The sequence below is a fragment of the Archocentrus centrarchus genome, unplaced genomic scaffold (genome assembly GCF_007364275.1).
Source record: "Archocentrus centrarchus isolate MPI-CPG fArcCen1 unplaced genomic scaffold, fArcCen1 scaffold_24_ctg1, whole genome shotgun sequence".
In the NCBI taxonomy this organism is placed as follows: domain Eukaryota; kingdom Metazoa; phylum Chordata; class Actinopteri; order Cichliformes; family Cichlidae; genus Archocentrus; species Archocentrus centrarchus.
Window position 1 is genome coordinate 3,030,448 of NW_022060254.1, and position 12,262 is coordinate 3,042,709.

Genomic DNA, 12,262 nt, shown 5'->3' on the forward strand with positions numbered 1-12,262 from the left:
TGGATGAAATGCTCCGCTTACACGGAGACACCTGAGTTGTAGAGTTGAAAGGAAACATCGAAGCAACAAATTTGTGTCGAGGATTTTTAATAATCAAGTTGAGTTAATCCAAGAATCGTTGCAGCCCTAAAATTTGCATTAAATTTTCAGTTTGTGTATCAAAATACATGAAGGTTGGTATTTACCTTTCATGCTGGGATTTTTTTTTTTGTTGAATAGGAAGCCTGAAATTTTTTCCTTTGATCTTCATTTTCCCTCTTACTTCTCTCGCGTTCATCCCGGTTGTCATTTAATTGCCATTTTAATTTCTGTAGCCCACGAAATCAAGTGCACACACGACCAAACGTGCACATTGTTAATGAAACTGTCCGTGCTCTGTGGTAGATTGCAAACTGCAGCGAAATGATGCAGGCGCAAGCGGCGATAATAGCAGCGATAGGGGCAGAGTCTGCGAGGTGCGCTCCTTTGAGAGGCAGAGGAGCGCAATCTTTGTTGGATCTGAATTAGTACGATTTGCATCCAATAAAAGCAAGATGTTACAAATTAACTGGACAATATTCTGGCAATTTAGTGATATTTCCAGAGCTGTGGTCTTGACTGGTCTTGAAATAAATCCTGAGTCCGCAAGGTCCGAGTCCATGACAAGACCGAGACCAAATGCGGTCGAGTCCATGACAAGACCGAGACCATCAAAAAGCGGTCTCGAGACCAAGACCGATCTCAAGTACTACAACACTACAGCCTACACCTGGGGTCTTGCCTGGTGTGGTAGACCCCAGCCTCTACTGATCTTGTACTCAGAGCTTGCTCTTGTGCTGCCGTGATTAGTGCCTCTGTGCTGTCTGTCAGTCCAGCTTTTTCCAGCCATTGATAGGATTTCTCTATGTCCACCACTTCTTCTATCTGCCGGTGGTACATGCCGTGCAGAGGCCTGCCCTTCCATGACGGTTCCTGTTCTTCGTCGTCTTCTTTCTCGGGTTTCTGATGCCTGAGGTACTCACTAAGCACGTGATCCTTTGTGGCCATCTTCCTGATGTACTCATGGATCTTTGTTGTTTCATCCAGGATAGCGGTTCTGACACTCAGTAGTCCTCAGCCTCCTTCCTTCCGCTTTGTGTACAGTCTCAGGGCGCTGGATTGGGGTAAACCCTCCATGCATGTTAAGGAGCTTTCTTGTCTCGACATATATATATATATATATATATATATATATAAAGATTTTTTTGTGGTTATGCCTCTGGACACCACCACAGGCATGTCAGATTTGATTTCAGATGTGACTGAGGTGGACTTTCAGCTTTAATTATGGGGGCTGACCAATATTTTGTATTAATTGTTTAGGAATTACAGCCATTTTTAATAAACAGTCTGCCATTTTAAGATGATTGTGCCAGAGTGATGATGGCAGATTTAAGTCTGACAGCACTGGAATGCATAAGTGATGTAATGAATAGAGTAGCAGCTTGAATATCCAGGAAAGTAGACAGATGAGTGATTACAGATGTGCTTTATTGAACTTACATATAAGCTTCATTGCTAAACTGTCAAAATACAGTATTGATCATTGAAATCAGCTTTATTATAAGTACTTATAAATGAATATTTCAATGGCCTATTTAGAGGTGCCACCAGAGGAGAGAGAAAAGCTTCTTTAGATTACTAAAAATGATTTTCTCTGTCTCTGTTAGAACTGATTAAAGTTGCTTGTGGCCCTCATTCTTGTCCTCATATCCACAGGACCTTTTCACATATCGATTCTGGTCGTGATTCTGTGATGAGTTCTCGATCCAAGGGCTTGTTTCCATCCTTTCCTTCAGATGGGTAAGATGTTACTAAGTTGTGAATGTAACATTAATTTGTTCAGTGCAACATTTCATAAGGTTTGTGTACAGACACAGCATGTTAGTTTTCAGTGTTCTTGGATAGTGTTTTTTACCTCTTAACAAATGAATTCAACATTTAAAAAATTGCATTTTGCATTTACTAAGGGCATATTTTTCTAATATTAAAATTTGTTTGATTATTTGAAACATGTACATCTGACAAATATCCAGGAAGGGGGCACATAGATTTTCACAGTACTGATGAGTTTAAATACCTGTGGTCAATCATCCAAAGCAAACAAGTCTGCTGCTTTGGACGGTGAAGAAGAGAGTGCAGGCAGGGTGAGATTTATTATTTAAACTGCAAGAATGTCTGAAAGACATAAAGGCCTGGATGATCTCTAATTTTCTGCTTCTAAATTCCAATAAAACTTAAATTATTGTTCTCTTCCCTATATAGCTTAGAAACATAGTGTCTAACCAGATCCTTACTCTGGATGGCATTACTTCCAGTGTAACACTGTGAGGAATCTTGACCAGTCATTTTTACCAGGATATGTCCTTAAGTGCACATATTCAGCAACATGTAGGACTGCTTTTTTTGCATTTACACCATATTTCTAAAATTAGAAACATCAGAGTGATGCTGAAAAGCTAATTCATGCATTTGTTACCTCTAGGCTGGATTATTATAGTTCATTAATATGAGGCTGTCCTAAAAAGCTCCCTGAAAAGTCTTCAGCTGATCCAAAATGCTGCAGCTAGAGTACTGACAGGGACTAGAAAGAGAGAGCAGATTTCTCCCATATTGGCTTCTCTTTATTGGCTCCCTGTTAAATTCAAAATAGAATTTAAAGTCCTTCTTCTTACATACAAGAGCTTGAATAATCAGGCCCCATCGTGTCTTAAGGAATTTATAGTGACATATCTGTCATGTACATTGTGGCAGGCAGGTTTTAAGACCCCAGTGCAGGACTCAGGACATGCCTGAACTTTACCATCAAATTTTATTAGCTGGAAGACGGGAAAAAACTGTACGGAGCAAGCAGAGCAAACTGCAAAGCTCACTTGAACAGAATAGTCATGGACAGGAGAGCAAAGAGAAGGAAGAGCACAAGCAGATGATCCAACAGAGAACTGAAGAAAACAGAGATAATATATACACACCCCAAAAATCAGGAAAATAGGACACACCAGGAAGCACAACTGAACAAATTTGCCTGACAAGACTAAGGAGCTAACAAGGAAACAGGGTTCAAATACAAATAACTAAAACCAGGAACTGAAACACAGATATCTAACTAAGAATCAAAACCAGAATTTGAAAGTCCAAAAGCAAGAACTCCCCACACCCGAGACCCAGGACCACTACATTATCACACCAACAGAGCACTTTGCTCTCAGACTGCTGGCTTACTTGTGGTTCCTCGGATACTTAAGAGTAGAATGGGAGGCAGAGCCTTCAGCTTTCAGGCCCCTCTCTTCTGTGGAACCAGCTCCCAGCTGGATTCAGGAGACAGACACCCTCTCTATTTTTAAGATTAGGCTTAAAACTTTCCTTTATGATCAAGCTTATAGTTAGGGCTGGATCAGGTGACCCTGAATCATCCCTTAGTTATGCTGCTAAAGACCTAGGCAGCTGTGGCATGATTGTTGTGGTTGGTGCTATATAAATAAGATTGAATTGAACTGAATATTAACTTTGAACACAGGTTTTGAGAAGCCTTACAAACAGTTGTGTGTGCGTGTGTGTGAGCGCGCGTGTGTGTGTGTGCGTGCGTGTGTGTGTGTGTGTGTGTGTGTATAAACAGTTTATGAATATATGTATATATGTATTATGTACAGTATATAAGTATATATGGAAATCCCAGCTTGCCCATATTGGCAGTCTATTTTTCCCTCCAAGCTCGGGTCCTCTACCAAAGGCCTGGGAGCTTGAGGGTCCTGCGCAGTATCTCAGCTGTTCTCAGCATTGTGCTCTTCTGGACAAAGATCTCGGATGTTGTTCCAGGAATCTGCTGGAGCCACTCTCCCAGTTTGGGGGTCACTGCCCCGAGTGTTCCGATTACCACGGGGACCACTGTTACCTTCATCTTCCACATCCTTTCCAGCTCCTCTCTGAGGCCTTGGTATTTGTCGAGCTTCTCGTGTTTCTTCTTCTTGATTTTCCCGTCACTTGGTATTGCAACCTCTCCTTCTTCCTTTGTCTGTCATCACTACGATGTCCAGTTGTTTAGCCATCATAAATTTGTCTGTCTGCATCTGGAAGTCCCACAGGATCTTAGCTCTGTTTTCTTAACCACCCTTGGGGGTGTGTCCCATTTTGATCTCGGGACTTCCAGGTCATACTCGGCACAGATGTTCCTGTATACTATGCCGGCCACTTGGTTACGGCATTCCATGTATGCCCTGCCTGCTAGCATCTTGCACACTGCCGTTATGTGCTGGATTGTCTCAGGGGCATCTCTGCACAGCCTACTAGTGTTGTAGTCAAGACCGCCTAACCCGAGACCGAGACAAGACCAAGACCAGAGGGTATCGAGACCGAGACAAAACCAAGACCAGTGCCTGATGCTATATGACATATATAATGTGAAAATTATAAAATTACTTCTCAAATTGATCTGAAAGATCCACATTCCCATAAAATCACCCTGTATTAAATACTCACAGTTCAAATAAATGTAACCATCTTTATTTAATACTTCTGGGTGACTTCCATCATTTATCACAGAATGTAAAACAATTATTCATAGTTTTATGTCACGGTTTGATACTGAGGACTGAAGCAGACGCAGGGGTGGCGGTTTAGTGCAAGGTTTATTTACAGTGAATCAAAAGCACAGAGCAGGCAGGCCAGGAACGGGGGGGGGGGGGGTGGTGGGGGGGGTGAGAGAGACTCCGGAGGCAAAGGTGGAGAAAGGAGCTTCGGGTGCGGTGTGGCGGACAAGCACAGAGGTGGACACTGAGGAGAGGGATCCGGTGGTGAGCTTCCCAGGAGATCTCCGCTCGACGGGCAAAATCTGAATACAAGAAAACACAGGTAAGTTACGGGGTAAACGCAAGGAGCTGTGCACATCAAGGAGCCGAAACTAACTGTTTCACAGTCAACGATCCAGCGACAAATGACAGCCTACTGCCAGTGTAGCGGGTGTATTTAAAATGTTAAGATATTTTTTTATATTCCACCAAGAATCCATCCCCTGTTATTTGGTTTTGTTGTTATTTTTCATATATATGTATGTATTTGTTTCTATGTTATGTTTTTGGGAGCTTTTTATTTTGTTATGTCACTTCGACTTCCCTTCCATGTCACTTCCGGTGGTTTCGGGCCTCCCTCTCCTCAGTCGGCAAGAGGCGCTGATGAGAGGAGGTGAGGGTTACGTTCGTCCTTCTGGTTATGGAGTGATTTAATGTGTTAGAAGTGTTAAAATACGGCTCAAACCCTTGCTTGTTTGTGCTCATAAATTAAGTGTTGAGACATTGTTGATTGTTTTAGTGTGAATCCCCTTTTTTTTTGTGAGTACAGCACTCGATTGCAACAAGCTAGTATTAAGCTAGGCTGCAAGAGCATACAGGCAGCTTCTCATGTGTTTGCCGGTTTGTTCTCTAGAGGGCGTGCATGCAGAAGCTCCATGAGGTCGCTGTACTAATTTGCGTTTATATTCACACAGGTATGTGAGCTCCCTTTTATTTATAACATGTATATTTGTTTTTGTTCATCTTTTTACTCTTTTGAACTTACTGTAGTAATTTATTTATGCTCTTGTTTGCTGTTTATTCATTGTTCTGGAAAAGTTCATATAAACAGTTGCCACTGTTGTGTCAGGTATAGGTTGTCCCTAAGAATTGTTTTGTTAAATTATTACTATATGATCACAAACTGTGTATTTTTGTTTATGTATTTCCAAGTTTTTATGTGTTTTATAAGATGTGCTATCATAGCGCACACCTCGTCAGTCGGCAAGAGGCGCTGATGAGAGGAGAGGGCGTGCATGCAGAAGCTCCATGAGGTCGCTGTACTAAATTTGCGTTTATATTCACACAGATGTGGGAGAATAACCTGCCTCAGTCGGCAAAGAAACAGACGACCCCCTTTAATTCTTTATTGCCAACACAACGCAGAGAGGTTGCCGCAGCCTAGAGTGCAGAGGCAGTGTGGCGCCGGTTACAGTGGTGCCGTGACCCGGATCCACATCGCTTCAGATTGGTTCATCGTGTTCCTGGAGCTGTGGATCAACATCAGATTGGTCACCAGAGGTTGCTGTCACAGATATATTTAAGTTGATGTCTGTGTGTGGTTATGAGTGCTAAGAGTTCCAGAACAGTTCACACGCTGTGTTTTGTGCAGTAGTTTTGTGTTTTCTATTTTTGAGGTGCATTTCATTTTTTTTTTTGCATTGTACATATAGTGCAAACTCATATATGTGATTGATAAATGGATGAGGGAGAAGCTCCAACTGTCTGTCCCAACATTGCCATAGGAAGAGGGAGGTTAATAGAACGGTTGCCTGCTACACCAGTTCATAGTGCAGGTCCCCAGCTTTCTGTTCCACTCGTATACTTGGGCGTACACCTTGTAGTAGTGGTAAAGACAAATCATTCTCTGACCCCACAGCCATGGTTGACCCAGCATTAAATGACTTGATAACCCAAATTGCTCAACAGGTGGGGCAGACCATTCGGGATCAGTTAAAGGAGGAATGTGGGGAAAGGGAGAACAGAGGCACACAAGCTCAGAGCAGTGTGAGCCAGTTACCCAGTGAGCCTACTTACCTTAACCTGAGTGGGGCGAAGCTAGTTCTCCAGTCAGATGCGAGAGAACCCCCAATCTTCAGAGGAGATGGGTCAGATAAGCATACGGTCTGTGAGTGGGAGGAGTCAATGAGAATGTATTTCAAGAAACGAGCTGTGCCTCTTCAGGAACAATACCCAGAGCTGATGTTCAAGTTAATGGGTAAGCTAAAGACATTGTAAGGATAACTCTGAGGAGCAGTCCATCATTAAAGCCTCAGGAGAATCCAGATGTCATCTATGACATACTCAGGCAACATTTTAGTGACATGACCTATTCATGCATGCCCATGGCTGATTTCTACAGCACAGTTCCAGTCCCAGGAGAAAACCCCTGTAGAATATTGGGTCAGACTGAATAAGGCAGTTGATTCACGGAGGAGGGTTTGATTGAAAAGGCTCGGACGACGCATAGAGGATCCATGCCAGGAGGCAGCCATGATGTTTGTAAAGCACTGTCCTGATCCGACCCTTGCTGCTATTTCTGAAGCTTAAAGCCCCAGATAAGTGGACAGTCAGTGAGATTCAGGAGCACGTGAATTGCTACCAGCTTGAGATGAAAGAACACATGCTTTCTGAATCAAAGTCCCCGACACCAGTTTAAGTCTAATGTCCAGGTATCTGCGGTTGATGGTCTAACAACACAGTGCATCGAGGGGAGACACAAGTGCAGGCTGTGACTGAGACAGTCAAGACCCCTTGTAATGACAGTTGCCTGAAAATGCTAGTTAGCGTTTTTGACCCGTGCTCTCTCACAAAACAGCCAGGCTATAGACAAGCAAATACCCTCTGGTCAAATTCACCACCGATCCTGCAGAGTGTGCCAGTCCTCAGAACATTCCACTCTCACACATTGTAGCAGAAACACCTATGCCTAGCGTGCTTTGAGCCAGGCCATATTAAAAGAAACTGCCCTCATCGCCCGATTGTTCAAAGGCATCCTGCCTCCCAAAACCCCAGGCCCCCAGCCGTTAAACTAGCTGGCCCGCATTGGGTGAGGGGATGTGTGGGCACAGATGAAGAAACCCTCAGCAAGTGACAATATTGAACAGCACTACAGAAAAGCATGTGCAGCAGTGCCAGTTGGTGCTAAAGTGATAGTACAAAAATACACACAGAGTCGGCCCTTTTGACGAGCTGTTTTACACACCCGTCAGTATTAACAACAAACACCATGTGCAGGGCATGCTTGACTCTGGCTCCATGGCCTGCACACTCAATGAGCAAACAGAGCAGAAGATGTTGAGTGAGAGTATGTTGCCTGAACCCACTCCTTTGACTCAAGAAATTGTGCTGGTAGGCTGTGGTGGTGCACTCAGTAAGCCCAAATGCATGTATGAGGTTGAAATGAAACTGTATGGTGAGACCTGTGTGGTTCCCATCCTTGTAGTGCCAGGTCAACGAGATGATTTAATCATAGGCACAAATGTCATCAGGTTTCTTATGCGTCAACTGAAAATAACCAGTGACTGTTGGCACTTAGTCTCTAATGGCAATCTCCCTCCAGAGTGTGAGCAGTTCCTTGACTTCATGGCCAACTCATCTTGTTGGAAGGGTGAGGAACTCCCAGACAAGATTGGCACAGTCAAGCTCCAGCAGTCAGTCACCCTGTTAGCAAGACAGGAACATCTAGTTTGGGGGTAAGCTACCAAATAAGGTCCCTATGTCACCAGGAAGTACAGTGATTATTGAACCCACCTCATCCAAGTCCATGCCACGTAATATAATGGTTGGCCGCATTATCACACCATTGTGGGGCGATAGATGGGTTCCCATGAAAGTCACCAACCTGTCAGACAAGTCCATCACTCTAAAGAGAAACACAAAGCTGGCTGATGTATCCCCTTGTGTTGCCGTGGAGGATTTTGGAGTTTCCAGGGCATGTGTCAACCTGCAAAATTTGAGGAGGAGGAGAGGAGTGATAACACCAAGCCCACAGATCTCAAACAGAGGCTAGAACAGGTTGGACTTAGTGAAATTGACATTGCTTTGTGCCATGCTGGTCCAGAGGGGAAGGAAGGTGGTCAACTGCTCGAAAGCTACAATGACATTTTCTCCAAGCACACACTAGACTGTGGAGAGGCTAGGGGCTTTGTACATCGCATCAGGCTCACTGATGAGAGACCATTTCGCATCCCCTATCGCAGAGTGCGCCAGCGCATTATCAAAAGTTGCGACAAGTTTTGTCTGAGATGGAGGAACAGGAAATCATAAGGAAGTCAGTGAGTGAGTATGCTTCACCACTGGTGTTTAGTGTGGAAAAAGGATGGCGGTTTTGAGAATCTGCACTGATTTCCGGTGGCTGAATGCAAGGACTCTCAAGGATGCACACCCACTGCCGCATCAGTCCGACTGTCTTGCCTGCTCTGGGTGGAAACATCTTCTTCAGTACCATGGACCTGACCTCAGGGTTTTTATAACATTCCTATGGCCGAGGAAGATAAGAAATACACAGCATTCACAACCCCAATGGGATTGTATGAGTACAACAGGATGCCTCAAGGTCTCTGTAATAGCCCTGCATCATTCATGCGAATGATGCTCAGTATATTTGGGGATCTGAACTTCAGCAGTCTATTGTGTTATCTTGATGATCTGCTGTGTTTGCTCGAACAGAGGAGGAGGCTTTGGAGCGGTTGGAGACTGTGTTTCAACGGCTGCGCCTCCATAACCTCAAACTGAGTCCCAAGAAATGCCATCTGATGCGATCTTCAGTCAAATTCCTGGGTCACATCATAGATGGTAATGGAGTGGCTGTGGATCCAACAAAAGTTGAGGTCATAGCAAAGATGACAAAGACTGACCTGATGGAAGACGATGGCTGCACACCATCAGTGAGGAGGATCAAATCATTCCTGGGAATGGTATTCTATTATCAGCATTTCATTCCTAGCTGCTCTTCCATAGCTAAGCCTCTGTTTTCCCTCACTGCTGGACAAAAAAGGAGAGGGAGAGTCAAAATGAGTACCAATGCAGGTGTATACAGAAAGCTGAAGCCTTCTGATTGGACAGATGAATGTGACGCAGCTCTGTTTAACCTGAAAGAGAGACTGTTGAACTGTGTTCTCACACATCCAGACTTTTCCTTGCCCTTGATATTGTCCATTGATGCTTCACTGGATGGGCTTGGCGCTGTGTTGTCACAAGTGCCTACTGGACAACAGAAAGCCCGTCCGATCGCTTTCGCTAGTAAGACCTTGAGCAGCTCTCAAAAGAAATATCCAGCTCACAGATTAGAGTTTCTGGCCCTGAAATGGAGTGTATGTGAGAAGTTCAGTCACTGGCTAAAAGGTCATCCTTTTACAGTATGGACAGATAACAACCCTCTCACATACATTTTGACAAAACCAAAGCTCGATGCTTGTGAGCAGCGCTGGGTGTCCAAGCTCGCCCCCTACACATTTGACCTGAAACACATACCTGGCACCAAGAATATTGTTGCTGATGCTCTCAGTAGAGACCCGTTTGCAACAACAGTCAGCCATCGGCTGATCACTGAGCAGTATAGTCACCTTCTTGCTGAGTCTGAGGCTATCAGCTCTGATGGTGTTCAAAACACCTTCCGCTTAAAGGTCCAGGGTCAGCGAGTAAGCAAGTCAGCTTGCCGTGCTATGGAACGACAGCTTGACAGTTCCCAGCCCCGGTGTGAAGCCATGGATGCCAAGGCGATCTTGGATATGCATGATGAGTGGGTCCTGTCTGCTGAGACAAGAGCTGTGGAACTGATCCAGTCAGTTCAGGATCTATTGCTCTCAGGGCAGGATACTCTTCCTGCGTTCACTTTAGAGGAACTCCAGCGCAGCCAGGAGCTTGACCCCACTGTCTCTAAAATCATACCATTTGTCACCAGAAGGAGGCGACCTTCCAGGCGTGAAAGGGCAGGATTTGATGCAAAAACTATGGTGCTGTTCAAACAGTGGGAGAGGCTCAAAATCCAGAATGGAATCCTCTATCGGATTACAAAAGACCCGATTAGCAAACAAAAGAGACATCAGTTTGTTTTGCCTGACAGTCTTAAAGGGAAGGCACTGCATGGTGTTCACAACATCGCAGGACATCAAGGGCAGACAAGGACTCTGCACCTGGCAAGACAGCGATTCTTTTGGCCAAAGATGGAGTCTGACATAAAAGAGTATGTCAAATGCTGTCAGAGGTGCATCCTAGCCAAAACACCAGAACCGTCTGCTCGAGCCCCACTGGAGAGCATCAGAACCTCTGCCCCTATGGAGCTGGTGTGTCTGGATTTTTGGAGCGCAGAGGACAGCAAGCAGCGCTCAGTGGATGTTCTTGTCCTTACAGATCATTTCACTAAGTTAGCTCATGCTTTTCCTTGCACAAACCAGACTGCAAAACAGGTGGCAAAGAAACTATGGGACCATGTCTTCTGTGTATATGGGTTTCCTGAACGGATTCACTCCGATCAGGGGGCGAATTTTGAAAGTGAACTGATAGCAGAATTGCTCCGACTATCAGGAGTTTCCAAATCACACACCACAGCATATCACCCCATGGGAAATGGAGGGACTGAGAGGTTTAATAGGACACTTGGTAACATGCTCAGATCTTTGCCCCTCCAAGAGAAACACAAGTGGCCTCAACAAATACAGACTCTGACGTTCGCATACAATGCAACGGTGCATGAGACCACTGGTTTTGCCCCATTCCAACTTATGTTTGGCCGCATCCCAAGGCTCCCTGTTGATGTGATGTTCAGACAAGTGTTTTGTGATCCTGCAGTTGTTGATCACAGAGCTATGTGAGAACACTCATGTCGCATCTTCATGAGGCAGCTAGGATAGCTCAAGCACATGCTATTAAGGAACAAGACAAACAGGCAAAAGGATACAACAAAAAAGTAAAGGGTACTACCTGAACATAGGAGACAGAGTGCTCATTGCAAACAAGGGCGAAAGAGGAAAGAAGAAACTCGCTGACAGGTGGGATGCAACAGTGTACACAGTCAAGGACAGGAATGTACAAACTCACACATACAAGTTGGCGGACGATAAAGGCAATATAAGGTGGTGCATCGCAACCTAGTCCTGGATATCAGCTTCCTGCCTGTGGTTACAGCTGAAATGTGTGACGTTGGATCGGAGGAGGGGTCATGTACATCAGACTGCTTAGATTCCCTGGTTGAGGAGGATGTAGAGGACAGAGTAAGTGCTTGGATTAACTCGGCTGATGATGAGAGTCAGGAGACTCTGAGTGAGGGACTCTCAGGACTGGATCAGTCAAGTCAGGGTACTGGAGGGATTTCTGCAGATGGTTCAACTCAGTGTTCCACCAAAGGAGAGAACTACTCTGAGAGAGACACTGACCTGGGCAGCTTGGTGGCAGAACCAGACCTACACGACCCATCTCTATTGGAGACACAGCTAGAGACTTCAAATGTTCAGGCAGAACAGTCAGACATGGGTGATGGCACACAGACCAAGTCACTACTCACAGCTCCAGTCACTGACACAAACCCACAAGTAAAACTGCCAGCAGGTCCAGGGGATGTGATCACGACACGAGCTGGTAGAGTTAGTAAGAGGGTTAATCGACTCATAGAGTCTATGGTTCAAAGGCCTTTTGATTTGAGACAGTTGACAAACTCTCTTAGTAGAAGATCTCAGTCTCTTCTTACACTGTTCTAGAAA

At 44.8% G+C, this 12,262-nt stretch overlaps 1 protein-coding gene across 1 annotated transcript in view; it reads left to right on the top strand.

Annotated features, from left to right (window-relative positions):
- LOC115775625 (uncharacterized) overlaps nucleotides 1-12,262 on the top strand; it is a 106,577-nt gene that overhangs the window by 57,833 nt on the left and 36,482 nt on the right. The window contains exon 5 of the mRNA XM_030723093.1: nucleotides 1,738-1,821. Within this exon, the coding sequence (XP_030578953.1) occupies nucleotides 1,738-1,821 (84 nt within the window). The remainder of the gene's footprint in view (nucleotides 1-1,737; nucleotides 1,822-12,262) is intronic.